Genomic DNA, 16166 nt, shown 5'->3' on the forward strand with positions numbered 1-16166 from the left:
ACAGTAATATTTCATTTTTATGTGAAAAATGAAGCTAAAGATGTTTATATTTAAAAAAAAAAAGAAGAAAGAAAAACCCAGGGTAAGCGCACCTGAGTGGCTCAGGCAGTTAAGAATTCCACTCTTGGTTTCAGCTCAAGTCATATCTCAGGGTCATGAAATTGAACCCTGCTTTGGGCTCCATGCTCAGCACAGTCTGCTTGAGATCTCTCTCTCCCTTCCTCTCTGTCCCTCCCCCCACTGTGGTCTCTCTAAATAAATACATAAATAAAATCTTAAAAAAAAAAAACCACCAAGGTGAAAAGAAAAAAAAATTAAATACATACATACATACACACACACACGAAACCAGGGTAAGATGCCTGGCTGGCTTATTAGTCTGTAGAGCACATAACTCCTGGTCTCCAAGTCATGAGTTCAAGCCCTGCACTGGGTACAGAGATTACTTAAGGAAATAAAAAAATAGGGACACCTGAGTGGCTCAGCAGCTGAGCGTCTGCCTTTGGCTCAGGGTGTGACCCTGGAGTCCTGGGATCAAGTCCCACGTCGGGCTTCCTGCATGGAGCCTGCTTCTTCTCCCTTTGCCTGTGTCTCTGCCTCTCTCTCATGAATAAATAAATAAAATCTTTAAAAAAAATTTTTTTAATTAAAAAGGAAAATAAAAAAATAAAAATAATAGAAACAAAAAATAAAAGAAATCAAGGCTGGAAAGAGGCTGAGCATGAAGACAAGTGCTTGTGTCTGCAACACCCCTCCCCACATAAGCCTTTACAGAAACACAGCTCTCTCACAACAGAGCCACACCAACACACCCAACCTATTTCCTTTGCTCAGCACCATTTAATGTATTCAAGAACAGCTTTTTTTTTTTTTTAAACTTGAAATAGGAAACATCACAGTCTTTTAGGAGCAATACATTTAATACAATCATAAAATTTCAAATGAAAAATATATATTATTCATGCTACAGGTTTTCAATCCTTCTTGGACAACATAAAAAACACAGTACTCAAACTGCATGTTTTCACAGGAGGAACACGAATCTCATTTGGACACAAAGACAAGTTTAAAAAAAAAAATTAAAACCAACAGTGAACGAATCCAGCAACAGTAGACTTCCTGACATCCCCCAACCCATCCCACCCTCGGACACACACTGCTGCCTGTTCCCCAGCATTTCTTCCTTCCCACCCAACAGCTCAGTAACATGTCAGACACCAAGGGGCATGTCACTGAGTACTACAGCATGCTTAAAAAACAACGGCCAATTTGTTAATTGAATATTCCAAGAGGGGATTAAGATTAGGTGAAACAAAGTCTAGGGAAACCATGGGGCATTGTCTTACTTCACGCTTATTTCCGAGCACAGGAATTGTGCTCAAAGGTTAGTACAGAAACTATAGATACCAAGAAATATCGCATTGTTTATAAAAGGAAGACTGCACTAATGTCTACATTACCATGGGAAAACATTCAGTTATAAAGTCATGACTTAGAAGGTAGAATACAAAACTGTTATATTCTATATGATCCCAACTATGTAAAACCAAACTAACCAAAAGATGCCCTAAAAAGGCCAAAAGTCAAAATGTTAGGGGCTGTATTCAAGTAGTGTATCTGCACTGATTTTTTTTTTTTCTTTTACTTTACTGTCTTTACCAAAATTTTCTCAATTGGGGGCAATTTTTTTTTTTAACTATTAGTTACCAAAAAAGAAAGCCTGATAGAACTTTTGAATTTCAGTTAATCAATTTAAGTCCAGCCTATAAGAAAGGATTTGTACATTTATAAAACTATAAAACATTCCAGGCTACTCCCTGAATCCACTGTGTATTATGAGTAACTTCCAAAAGGTAGAGGGCTTCCGCCTCTCCCCAGCCAGGTGTAAAGTGTCACCAGATCCTCCTGTCTGATGAAAAATGCAGAACCAGGCAGCCCTGCAAGTCCAGATGAGCCAATGAGTGGCTCCCCTTAGTGGTCCCTGCTGCCCCAACACTGCTGGCCCCTGGTTAAAACACTGCCAGCATTTAAGGAAACAAAACAAAACAATGCTAAGCCAAACAGAAAGAGGATTTACAAAAAGTAACAGAAATACTCACACTTAGCAAAAACCTATTTACAATACAGTAGTAGCTCCTTAATACTACAACTAAACAAGAGAACACCTATTTTCTCCTATCTTCTGTGCATATGTCAAGTTTCAAAAAAGCGATCACCACAATAACTATAGAAAGCTAATCCTGGTTTAGAAACAAAATAAACTACAATAACAGTGGGCAGAGAAAAGCACAAAGTTTAGAAAGTTATAAAAAGTGCTTCCTATAAAAGTGATTCCCTTTAAAACATTTGTTTACTGTATACGTTGTAAGGTACCCACCTCCCCACCCCCCAAAAAAGGGCAAAACCTTCAAACACTTTCTACCAAAGTATCTGCTGGTTTGTTCATTCAACAAACACTGACTGAAGGCTCATAATGTGTGAGGCACTGGGGTCTCAAAAGAGGAGACAGACTTGTCCCTGCCTCAAGGACATCTCTGTCTTCTCAAAGCAGGAGACAGACACATCACCAACCACAACACAGCAATTGAAAGCAGATGCCACTGCTTTCTTACAATTAAAGAATATGCTGCAATTCTTATTGAATTACTTACACAGAAGTCCTTACATAGAAACTTTTCTGACTTACTAGGAGGCAAAAACGCAACTATTTGAAGAATACTTCTAGAAGGGGCAGGCATTAAGTTACATCTTGTGATATTTGCCCCGAAACATCATAATGCCTAGTGCAGTCAGTTAACTTTCCTTTAAGCAATGGAGGATTTTTTACTCTGAGAATGAGACACCTTGAATAAGTGAGAATAAGTGAGAATAAGTGACCAGTCCTAAATATAGATCAAGATTAGTCAGTACCATCAAAGGCTGAGACTCAGGAGTGCAAATTTCAATTAAAATCCTCAGTCTCCCCTTCCATTCGCTGATTTTCAATATGCTCCTGTGTCAGCCGCTCCAGGTCTTTCCTTACATTCGGGTGGTCTTCCAGATCTTCATAGAGGGATCTCACGATGTCCAGTCTCCTATAATTCTCAGGCTTGACTAGGCTTCGGACAACCTGGAGGCACCGCTCTTTCAGAGTATACACTGCAAATGCAGAAAACCAAATCCTCAGGAGCAGATTCAGGCCTTGGGACAATGGATGAGCAAGAGGCTTTGCCAACCACAGCAATTCCATTTACTATAGATGGACTTTACTTTGGGCAAATAAAGGGAGTACATGCATGTGGCAGAGTGTAATGTGCTGGCCCTAATGGACAACTCAAGGTACACATGACCTCGTGTAGTCATTTCCCTTTACAAGTTGGCTGAGCTTGTGATTCATTTAAACTAAATCAATGTGGGTGAAGTGACAGATACTGTGCCAATTCTGAAACTGGCCTTTAAGAAGCCCTGGCAACTTCCACTTTTACACTCTTAGAAGCCCAGAGCTACCCTGCAGGAGAGACTACACAAAGAGGAAAGAACCCTGAGAATGCATGGGAGAGAGGCCCAGCCCCCAGGCAACCTGCCAGCAGTCAGCCACACAAATGGCCACCAATGAGCAGAATAACCACCTACCTGATCTCAGCCTAGACTGTAGAATTATGAATAAAAAGGTAATTGTTAGCTTGGGAGTCGCTGTCACACAGCAATAGATAACCAAAAAATTTTGCAACTGGATTTTGAGGAACTCCAATTCTATGTTAAACTCACTGGGGAATCTACTCTTTAAGGGCATCCTATAAGGCAAAATATACTTTTATCAATTTAAAATTGATAAGTCCTGAGTTAAATTGATAAAAGTATAATTGATAAGTCCTGAGTTAAATTGATAAAAGTATAATTGATAAAAGTATATAAATTGATAAAAGTATATTTTGCCTTATCAATTTTTGAACTTTTTTCCTTAAAATGGGATCCATACATACATATCAGTTTAAACCTTATGAAGCGGGATCCCTGGGTGGCGCAGCGGTTTGGCGCCTGCCTTTGGCCCGGGGCGCGATCCTGGAGACCCGGGATCGAGTCCCGCGTCGGGCTCCCGGTGCATGGAGCCTGCTTCTCCCTCTGCCTGTCTCTGCCTCTCTCTCTCTCTGTGACTATCATAAATGAATTAAAAAAATAATAATAAAAAATAAACCTTATGAAGCTATAGGTATTTGGGTTTGTCTTTGTTTTTTACTTAAGATTTTATTTTTAAGTAATCTCTATACCCAACTTGGGAGGCAAACTTATAATCCCAAGATCAACAGTTGCTGCTCCACTGACTAAGCCAGTCAGACACCCTTGTACTTGGCGTTTTTTAACCCATCAGTTTCTTTGGGTTCAACCTACTAAAATTAATTGGGTTTTAAACAAACAGTAAACTATGATGTTAACGTTCAATTTGGTGATTTTTTTTTTTTTTTTTTTACCCCGTTTGGCACTGTGAGCTTGAGTGGGTTAAATAACATTAAAAGATACAACACGGGCAGCCCGGGTGGCTCAGCGGTTTAGCACCTGGCTTCAGCACAGGGCCTGATCCTGGAGACCCAGGAGCTCCCTGCATGGGGCCTGCTTCTCCCTCTGCCTGTGTCTTGCGCGCTCTCTCTCTCCCTGTGTCTTTCATGAGTAAATAAATAAAATGTTTTTTTTAAAAAAAAAAAGATACAACACTAGGGGTGCCTGGGTGGTTCAGTTGGTTAAGTGTCTGCCATTGTGCTCAGGTCACGAACCCAGGGTCCCTGGATCAAGACCCATGTCAGGCTCTCTGCTCAGCAAGGAGCCTGCTTCTCCCTCTCCCTCTGCCTGCTGCTCTCCCTACTTGTGTGCACTCTCTCCCTCTCCCTCTGTCAAATTAAGAAAAATAAAAGGGATCCCTGGGTGGTGCAGCGGTTTGGCGCCTGCCTTTGGCCCAGGGCGCGATCCTGGAGATCCGGAATCGAATCCCACGTCGGGCTCCCGGTGCATGGAGCCTGCTTCTCCCTCTGCCTGTGTCTCTGCCTCTCTCTCTCTCTCTCTCTCTCTCTCTGTGACTATCGTAAATAAATAAAATTAAAAAAAAAAAAAAAAAAGCTATGACACTGAAAGACATGGTATCTCATTCTCTATACCTTATTCTTCTTCTAAGACTCCAGAGCATATTTCTTCTCTAAGGCAGCGTAAACAAAAATGAATTCATAATTCAACAATCAGATGTTTGTTTATTATTTATTAAAATTTGTAAGTAATCTTTACCCCCAATGTGAGGCTTGAGCTCATAACCCTGACACCAAGAGTCACATGCTCTACCAATTGAGGCAGCCAGGTGCCCCCCCTACAATCAGATATTTTAATTTAGCCCATTTCTGACAAGCCCTAAGAGCTTCTGAGAAACCACAACATCTCTGTTCAATATAGAGGATACAAATTTATTCCATTTTATTTGTGGTGGAAAATAGGACACAGAAAGGTTGGCTAACTTGGCTAGCATCCAGTAAAAACCACTAAAGATCTGGCGCCTCCAAGTGGCTTATTCCTACTTATTACAACAGTTTTATCTTTTTATTTATTATTTTTACTTATTTATTTTTAAATAATCTCTACACCCAATGTGGGGCTTGAACTCGCTCCCATGAAATCACGAGTCACATGCTCTATCTACCAACTAAGCCAGCCAGGAGCCCCCAGTCTTATCTTTTTAAAAAGATAGGGGAAGGCACTGGGGGGCTCAGTCAGTTAAGTGGCTGCCTTTGGTTCCAGTCATGATCCCAGGGTCCTAGGATTGAGCCTCACCTCAGGCTCCCTGCTCAGTGGGCAACCTACTTCTCCCTCTCCACTGCTTGTGCTCTCTCCTGCGCTCAATCCCCACCTCCCTCTCAAATAAAAAAAAATCTTTAAAAATATTTTTTTTTAATAATAAAAAAAATTAAAAGATGGAACATCAGTACCTGGCAGTGTGATGTTGGCAAAAATTGGCTGTCCATCAACATTGAGAGATGGCACAAATAGTTCAGTTTGGTTAACCAGAAGCCCATCATATGTCCCGGCATCTCGAAAGAGCCAAAGGTGACCTGTTAAAATAAGCAGAGGCTGTTATGTAGCTACACACCCATTTTCTGCATCTTCCTTGACTGACACTGAAGTACCCGCCTCTCATTCTGCTTAAATATTGAACAAAACCCTTCCAACAAATAATATTATCTTACTCAATTGTCACAACAGATCTATTTACATATGAGAAGAGCTCTAAAAAAAGCCAAGTAACTTGGTCAAGGGAAAAGGGACAGTAAGGAAAAAAGAGCATGTACTTGCGGCTCCAAATACCATGCCTTTTCTGCTACCATGATCAAACAGCAAACATGAATTGCAAATCACACCAAACACTGCAAACTAAAATAATTTCACTAACTCCTTACATCTGTGCTTCTCAAGGAAAAAAAAAGGTGCAAAAACATCAAGTTGAGAAAAAGCCAGCCGGAAAAAGGTAAGTTCGGTAGTCAAAGACTAAACGAATCTCTTGTATGAAAAATCAAAAGAGGGACGCCTGGGTGGCTCAGCGGCTGAGCGTGTCCGCCTTTTGCTCAGGGGGTGATCCCAGATCCAGGGATCAAATGTGAGGAGCCTGCTTCGCCCTCTGCCTGTGTCTCTGAGTGTCTCAAGAATAAATAAATAAAGTCTCTTCAATCAATCAGTCGCTGTCATTGACCTGCCTAAAAACTCAACACCCCTTTTCTTCCCAGGGGGGATAAACCTTTCGGGCTTCGTCTCCCGCCATCCGGTGCCTTGTCCTCCCCCCTGGACTGCAGGTGTTGTCCACCCAGGCCGGTCCCCCCGCGGACTCCTCTCGCTGGGTCAGCCCCGCACGCGGCCCGCTCCGGGAGGCGCTCCCCAAGGGACATGACACGCCCCTCCCGTCCCGGGCAGGTTACCCGTTGACGCCTCCGTCAGTCCCCGCCCCCGCCCGGGTTCCCCTGGGACGTGGGGACCCTACGCGGACCCGGCCCACTGGGCACACGCGGGCATTAGGCAGGCAGCACTTTCAGGGGGAACCGACATGTGTGACGGGAAGAGCCCCTCAAATGAGAATTACCCAGTCGCCTGAAGAATTAGCTGCCACTTACTAGTAGCGTCCAACTGCATCTGTCACAAACTCGGGGGGCTCCAGCAGGCGCTCGCCGCGCCCCGGGAGGAAGGGGGGCCCCGGCGGCGGAGGGGGGCCGGGCCCGGCGACCGCGGCCCGCCTACCTCGGTAGCTGTGGATGCGGCGGCCCGTGCCCGGCGGCAGCGTCGGGTAGGGCTGCGGCTCGCCGTCGAAGTTGAGCCACACCGGCAGCACGACGCGCGGGCTGCGGTTGCAGAAGATGACCTGGGACGGCTCGCACGAGTTCACCGAGCGCAGCACCGGCCGCGGCTGCCCGGCCTCCATCTCCGCCGCAGCGCCCGGCTCCTCCGGGTCAGACTCTTCCGGGCCGGACTCCTCCGCGCCAGACTCCTCCCCGCCGGACTCTTCAGGGCCCACCTCCTCGGCGCCCACCTCCTCGGCGCCCGCCTCGGCCTCCTCCACGCTCCCTGCCTTCCGGGGCATTACCTCCCGGAGCCTAGACAACGCGAGGCCCGCCGCCGGGGATTTGCGGGCCTCGCGGGGCGGGGCGGGGCGGGGCGGGGCGGGGCGGGGCGGGGCGCGGGCGTGCTGCGTGCGTGCGTGCGTGCGTGCGCGGCCCCGCAAGCGTGCGCGCTGTTTTCGCGCGCTCTCGGGCGGGGGGACGGGCTACTGTGGCAGAAATGGCGGCTCGAAACTGTGCGCAAGCGCAGGTGGGGCCTCCGGCCGCGGGAACCCCGCGCACAGGCGGCGGAGGCTGGTGTTAGGCCGCTTCCTCCGCGGGTGTCCTCTATCGGGTGGGTTTTTATTTTTTTTGCACCAATATGTTTTTGACACAGCAGTTCCTTAGTTTCATTCATTCTCTTGATACCTTCCTGGTGTATGCCATATTCTCCCTACTATATGCACTATTATTTACTTAGTCATTTTCTTATTCGTTTCTCTCCATTTTGGGTCACAAAACTCGACTTTTGTGTAAAAGAGCATAATAAAGACAAAATTTCCTTCTCTTCCTAGTTTCCTACAGCCACCCAGAAGCGGTCTGAGGAGGCGAGAAGTATTATCAGTGTTTAAAGCTTCCTTTTAAAGGTCTTCATTCTATGCATAACGCAAAGCAGTTAAGTAATTTTATATTACTACCATCAGTGGAAATTCAGTCTCATTTGTCACGAAGAGTACAGTGGCACCAAGTTCAAAGGAAACAAGTTGCTAAACTTTATCTGTGGTCTGTCAAAAGCCCTGAGCCTGCTCTTCTTGGTTCAACTAGTTGGCCAAAGGTTAGGTGTTAAATACCAAGTGTTTTGTTTTGTTTTTTTTTTTTTTTAGAAAGAAGGTCATCTTTTTTTTTTTTTTTTTTTAATTTTTTTTATTTATTTATGATAGTCACATCAGAGAGAGAGAGAGAGAGAGGCAGAGACACAGGCAGAGGGAGAAGCAGGCAGGCTCCATGCACCGGGAGCCCGACGTGGGATTCGATCCCAGGTCTCCAGGATCGCGCCCTGGGCCAAAGGCAGGTGCTAAACCGCTGCACCACCCAGGGATCCCAATACCAAGTGTTAATTGTCAAACCAACTTTCCTCTGGACATGATCAGAAGGATTAATAGACACGGCCACAAGCACATGAGGAAATGCTCCGCATCACTTGCCATCAGGGAAATACAAATCAAAACCACAATGAGAGACCACCTCACACAAGGCAGGAAACCACAAATGTTGGAGAGGATGTGGAGAAAGGGGAGCCCTCCTGCACTGTTCGTGGGAATGTGAACTGGTGCAGCCACTCTGGAAAACTGTGTGGAGGTTCCGCAAAGAGTTAAAAATAGACCTGCCCTACGACCCAGCAATTGCACTGTTGGGGATTTACCCCAAAGATACAGATGCAATGAAACGCCCGGACACCTGCACCCCGATGTTTATAGCAGCAATGGCCACGATAGCCAAACTGTGGAAGGAGCCTCGGTGTCCATCGAAAGATGATGGATAAAGAAGATGTGGTTTATGTATACAGTGGAATATCACTCAGCCATTAGAAATGACAAATACCGCCATTTGCTTCGATGTGGATGGAACTGGAGGGTATTAGGTTGAGTGAAGTAAGTCAGTAGGAGAAGGACTAACATATGGTCTCATTCATTTGGGGAATATAAAAAATAGTGAAAGGGAATAAAGGGGAAAGGAGAGAAAATGAGCGGGAAATGTCAGTGAGGGTGACAGAACATGAGAGTCTCCTAACTCTGGGAAACGAACAAGGGGTGGTGGAAGAGGATGTGGGCAGGGGGTTGGGGTGACTGGGTGATGGACCATGAGGGGGGCACTTGGGCTGAGCGCTGGGTGATATGCTATATGTTGGTGAATTGAACTCCAATAAAAAAAAAAAAATACAGAAAAAAAAAAAAAAAAAAAGGAAATGGAGGGCAGCCCAGGTGGCTCAGAGGTTTAGCACCTGCCTTCAGCCCAGGGTGTGATCCTGGAGAGCCAGGATCAGGTCCCACGATGGGCTCCCTGCATGGAGCCTGCTTCTCCCTCTGCCTGTGTCTCTGCCTCTCTCTGTGTCTCTCTCATGAATGAATAAATAAAATCTTAAAAAAATAAAAATAAAGAAAATTGAAACGGGAGTAACACTCAAGATTGCAGTCTGTGTGCCCTCTGAAATTCACACTCACCTAGGTTCTCAGTCTGCATGTAGCCTCAGATATGTGATGTTGGGCAAAATTCTTTAAATTCTCTGAGACTTTGGGGACGCCTGGGTGGCTCAGTTGTTGAGCGTCTGCCTTTGACTCAGGTCGTGATCCTGGGGTCTGGGGATGGAGTCCCACATTGAGCTCCCCACAGGGAGCCTGCTTCTCCCTCTGCCTATGTCTCTGCCTCTCTCTCTAGCTCTCATGAATAAATAAAATCTTTAAAAAAAAAATCTGAGACTTTGCTCATTTTTAAGAATTAGGTCACAAAACTGTGGACAAGTGTTAAGTGGAAAGTGGTAAGCGCCTAGCACATGGAAAGTGCTCAGCAAATAACAGTTAACATTATAAACACACTGTCTCTGTCCTGAAAACTTTCACAGGCTATACTGGGCAAACACACAAGAAATATCATGAGAGTATGATATTGGTTGTAAAAGAACAAGGTGTAAAGTGGTTTGCTGGACCTGAATTCAGGCAAGGCTTCCCAAAAAGGAGTTATATCCGGGATGAACTTTGAAGATGGACCTAAGAGTTTTCCCTTCCCATCTTCCATCAGACAAAAATATCCACCTTGGAGGTCAGATAAAGGCTTATAGGCAGATATCCCATTCCAGCTTGCTTCTTGATTTTATTCCCACTGCCTTCAAGCCCAGGACCCCTACAGGACTACCACTTACTGAGAATCCACCTGAAGCCCCAAGCCAAAGAGGTACAAAGACTTAAGCTTATAGACCAGCACTATGGCCCTAACATTTAGAAGAAATGGCAAAAGGCATAAACTTTTTGCTTGTCTACACTCCTCGGCAGCTGTTCTCAATCAAATCTGCAAAAGCAGAAGAGGTTTAGATTATTTTTTTAAAAGATTTTATTTATTCATGAGAGCCAGAGAGAGAAAGGTAGACACACAGGCAGAGGGACAAGCAGGCTCCATGCAGGGAGCCCGACATGGGACTTGATCCTGGGTCTCCAGGATCACACCCTGGGCTGAAGGCGGCGCTAAACTGCTGAGCCACCCAGGCTGCCCTCTTTTTAAAATATTTTTAAAGTTTATTTTTAAGTAATCTCTACAACCAAAATTGGGTTCAAACTCATGACCCCAAGATCAAGAGTCACATGTTCTTCCAGTAGAGATAGGTGCACTTGATGTAAGTCAATTCTTAAAAACTGAGGATGTCTGGTAAAAAGGGAAAAATCATGAGACCTACTATGTGAAGAGGACTAAAGTGAGAATACAGGAAATGAGAAGTTTATTTCTAGGAGATTAAAACTACAAAGTACAAACACTCATTCCTTCATTTATTCCATAAGTATTTATTGAGGGACTATGTGCCAGGTATTCTGCTAAGCGTTGAGAACAATGCAGAGAAGTCTTGGTTCTTGCCTTCACAGCACTTCAATGAGGGTCACAGACACACACACAAAGTTACATGTGGTGCTATGGAAGGCTGGAGATCTAGTAATCAAGGAAGATGGTATGCAACTCTAATTAAAACGTTCAGTAATGTGGAACAGATTCTGAGAGCAGAAGGAGCATAGAAATAGCAGGGTTCAGAGGGTTTCTTTTAACTCAAAGATGAACTTCACGAAGAATGGAAAAAAATCTATCAAGTGCCAGGCACTATACTAAGCATTCCACATGCATTAAAGCTGTGTCATTATCTCCAGTTTACAATTAAAGAAACGGAAGCATATATTAGGGTGTAAAGAAGGTGATCAGAGGAGAGTGCTGGATTAGAGAGGTTCACCACTTCCTGCCTTGGCGAAAATGATGGCATGAGTTAATCTAAGGAGTCAGACAAATCTACAAAAGAACACCAGAAGCTGGGTGATTTTGCCATGGGCTCTCCTTGAAAATACATTATACAAAGAGCTGGTGTATCCTGATGGTTTCCAGCAGGATAGTGACCAGCAGGGATGTGGACCTCCAGCTGTACTGAACATGAAGTACATGGAAACATTTGTGGAGGAAAACTCCAAGGAAAGATAGGACTTCCTATTAAATTACAATGGCTCAGAGACGTCGTAATTTACAGGATTCGTGCAAACATACCCTCATACGTGCTTCCGTGTTAGTGAAGTGAAACACCAGTTTAATACAAAAATACCTACAACTGTAAAATGAGAGCAGTTGCAGGCCTTAAGATTGACATTACATCACTGCAAATAATATTTATGAAGATCATTTAAGAGGAAGAAAAACATATTTAGGATATACCAAGTAAAACTAAAACTACAGGCTGTATTGTTCTTACATTATATTACACTTTCCACTATGCAAAAACAAACATGACGAGATGGAACAGAGGAAATACACCCAAATGTTTTAATACAACTGGTGACTTCTTCCCCCTTCTACTTTAATGTCTTCTCTGAATTTTCCTTTAGGAGGATATATTTTGCTTGGTTTATGTTTTGGCCAATTAAAAATACAAATAAGTATAAGAAAGCAAACACTGATAAACTTACCCTATAAATTTAATAGTATGCTGTCATATTTACTTTTTTTTTTCTAAAGAAAACATATGGTGAGGCTAAAATCCCCTTTAATTCCTCTCTGGTCCCCTTTCCCTCCTTCCCAGGGACAACTATTACAAGTTGCATGTGTATCTATCCAGGCTATTTCTTCTCCAAGCTTATTTTAAATTTACATATAGAACTCACATTTTAGTGTATAGATCTGAGTATAGACAAGTCATATAACCATCACCACAATTAAGATACAGAATATCCCCCAAAGATGCTGTGACCAAACCCTACCTCCAGGCTTAAGCCTTGGCAACCAATGATCTATCCTCTGTCCATAGTTTTGTGTTTTCCAGAATGTCATATAATGGAATCATACAGTACATAGTCTGGCTTTTCACTTAGCATTATCAGTTTGAGATTAATCCATGGTGTTGTATGTATCCAACAGCATATTCCTTTTTGTTGCCAAATGGTATTCCACTATCCACTCACCAACTGAAGGACATTTGAGTTGTTTCTAGTTTTTAGCAATCATGAATAAACTGCTATAAACATCTATATACAGATTGTGTTGTGTGTAAACACATTTTCATTTTTCCTGAGAATCACCTAGGGGTGAGTTTGTTGGGTCATATGTTAAGTGTATGTTTAGCTTCATCAGACATTGCTAAATTTGCTAATCTGTCTTCCTAGGGTGGCTATTACCATTTTGCATTCTCGCCAGCAATTCAAAAGTGTTTCAGTTGTTCCATATCCCTGCCTACACTTAGTACTATTAGGTTTTTTTGTTTTTTAAAAAAGTTTTAGCTATTCTAATAAATTACATTGTGGTAACCCACTAAGGGTTTAGTATTTCCCCAGTGACTAGCAATTTGATTATCTTTTCATGAGCTTGTTTGCTATCCTCTTTGAGGTCTTTTATCCACTTATTAGTTTTTATTGTTGAATTTTGATAGTTTTTATCCAAGCCAATTTTTAGTGCTTCTCATATACTTGTAGATACCCATAATCTACATGTGGTATATTACTTTTACAATGGTAAAAAAAAAAAAAAAAAAAAAAATTTAAAAATAGCCAAAAAACAGAAAACTTGATTCCCACAAATAATAAAATTGTAGCCTGTAATATTTTCCCCTATTTAATAAAGTTGATGCTGCATTGTTCCTTTATCTTTTTTTCCTGCGGTTTTTATACACATGTCATTTGGGTGTCTTTTGGCTTTCATGGGAAAATACAGTGAATACAGTGCATAATGACTATGTTATATGCTCCTAGACACCCTGTGTGCTTCTCCCCATTTTATCTTCTTCACTGCCTCATGTATTGTAGTCATACAGTGTATTAATAAACAACTTCTGAGGCAAAATGTCTGTCAAAGTCAAAATAAATTATTTATTGGACATCCTCTAAAAATATGGTGTTAATGTTTCCCCTTATAATGCATTTATTGTCCACGTGTATTTTTTTAAGATTTTATTTTTAAGTAATCTCTATACCCAAGTGGAGCTCAAACTCAATCAAAACCCTGAAATCAAGAGTCACATGTTCCCCAATGACTGAGCCAGCCAGGCACCTGTGTACATGTGTACTCTTCAAGTCACACTGGGATTATCACATTAAATGAGTTCAAATTTGCAGATAAAATAATCTCAATTCAAAAATGTTATATGTATACATATACATATATATACACACACATATATATATATATTCTTTGTACTATTCTTACAACTTTACAACTTTTCTATGAGCCTGAAACTTGTTTCACAATAAAATAATTTTTTAAATGCTATGGGTGGGAGATGCAGATTAAGGCACAATACCCACCTCACCCTTGGTAGTCTCAACAAACCCAAAGGCACCAAAAGAATCAGAGCAAACAACTGCCCTGGAGTTGTTCAATGCAAACACCTATTCCAATGGGTAACACTTAGCTAAACATGACAGTTGCCCTTTTGCTCTGTTAGGTTGTCAATGAGATCCAAGGAGAGGCTGATAAAGGACCAGCATTGCACAAAAAACAGAAATGTGGGAGTCCTTGAATAACTCTGTACTAATTGGGATTAAGGAGACTTGGTTTTTAGTGTTGGCTTGACCACCAGTTAAGTGGATGGATATATCACACAACCTGTCTAGGCTTGTTTATTCATTTCTAAAACAGCAACAGTATACTAGATGGATCCCTAAAATTCTTTCTCATCTTAAAGTTGTATTATTTCTAGCCAATCCTAACCTTTGGAAAATTTAGTATACAGGTTAGCTTTTCTTAACAAAATAAACCTGAGAGCCCTAAATCAATCTGATTTTGTTGTATAACCTACTTGACAGCCACACCTGTCTTTAGAAAGCAGCTGTATTTTCTTACAGTTACTAATGGCACCAACTGTCTGCAAACTGCCAGACTAAGTCCCAACTCACATTCTCCAGAGCCAAGTTTAGGCAAATATTTCCTCGTAACCAACAGTGTGAAACGGAGTGCAAATGCTGAGAAGGAACCTAGAAATGAACAATAGGCTTTCTGTCCCATTCAGCATGGCCTACAGTAACAAATACTATTCACAAACATGCTTTACTCATGAAATAAAGGTGGTAAACTCAAAGTACTAGGTAAGTAACAAGAGTAACAGAACTTGGTACATTTCTAATACCAAAAACATCAGTTCCCCATTTCTTCCTGCTTCTGAAATCTAGGGTCAAGAGACTGGAAACTGCTTTATTATCAAGAGATTTGTAATCCATTTATGCCTAATAGCTCACTGGCTCAAATCTATTTTTAGTTTTTTAATAAACGTAAGATTAAACCAAATTATAGGGAGAAAACACTTCCAAGTATAAAAGAATAAAGAGTTTCTCTTGAAGGTTCCTATGGATGGCTGAGATGTGTCATATTTACCTCATTTCCTACTTACATTAGAAAATATGAAAGTTCTTCAGGATTATCCTTCTTCAAAAATCATTAAGATTTGGGATGCCTGGGTGGCTCAGTAGTTGAGTGTCTCTCTTTGGCTCAGAGTGTGATCCTGTAGTCTTAGGATCAAGTCCCACATCAGGCTCCCTGCAGGAAGCCTGCTTCCTCCCTCTGCCTATGTCTCTGTCTCTCTTGAATAAATAAAATCTTATTTAAAAAAAAAAAAAGAGAGATCATTAAGATTTCATAAGGAAAGGAGGCACCACGTGGATAACTTTCCTAGGTCTAACCTCAGAAGAAAATGAACTCAATCTAAATTTTCATTTTGAGGAGGTGACTGAGAACCATCTGAATTTAGCAAATCTGGGCAATTTTAACACCTCTGAAATTCAGTCTTCTTACAGTCCAAGTCAAAATAATTACCCTGTCAACACCCTAGTTTTGTTATAAGGATTAAACATTACAGTTTTTAAAAAAAGAAACTAGAATGATTTAGTAAATGTAGATTAAAATGTAAAATAAATTTTATCATCCTCAGTAAGGACAAATGTCCTTATTATTCTATAAACTGAAGACCTCAGGAGGAAAATAAATGGTTGGTTAGCCTAACACTATGGACTGCAATGACCTGTGAGCAAAGATGTGTAGGACTTAAGAGTAAAATTCCAGTTCTGGGGCATGACCAGATAAGGCCTTTCAGAAGGGGGATGTAGTTGCTTCTCTTGGCTAGACCCAAAGATAGCTAGAGTTGATTAAATTCCTTAGGCAAGGCTTCCAGAAAATACAGCATACAATTAAACCTTCAGAGAAAGGAAGCTGTGAGAAGTGAAACTAGACAATATAGACATGAATGCAAACAGTGTTTGCAAGACACAGCAAGGACAACCTATGAGGCTTTCTTCACAAAAAGAAGTGTGGGAGCGTGTAAAATCAACAGAGCAGTGTATCTGCTTCCAGTGTCTCAGGTGAGGACAGTGAAAGGGCACTGGATTAGGAATGAGACAATACATTTTAGAT

At 42.2% G+C, this 16166-nt stretch overlaps 1 protein-coding gene across 1 annotated transcript; it reads right to left on the bottom strand.

The window, feature by feature from the left end:
• Positions 1-820: 820 nt before the first annotated feature.
• VHL (von Hippel-Lindau tumor suppressor) lies at positions 821-7647 on the bottom strand. Its single transcript, XM_077857828.1, has 3 exons — positions 7240-7647; positions 5943-6065; positions 821-3138 (listed from the first exon to the last, which is right to left on the bottom strand). The coding sequence occupies exons 1-3, from the start codon at positions 7577-7579 to the stop codon at positions 2942-2944; spliced, it is 660 nt and encodes a 219-aa protein (XP_077713954.1). The 5' UTR covers positions 7580-7647; the 3' UTR covers positions 821-2941.
• Positions 7648-16166: the final 8519 nt, after the last annotated feature.

This window comes from Canis aureus, chromosome 19, assembly GCF_053574225.1.
Source record: "Canis aureus isolate CA01 chromosome 19, VMU_Caureus_v.1.0, whole genome shotgun sequence".
NCBI lineage: Eukaryota > Metazoa > Chordata > Mammalia > Carnivora > Canidae > Canis > Canis aureus.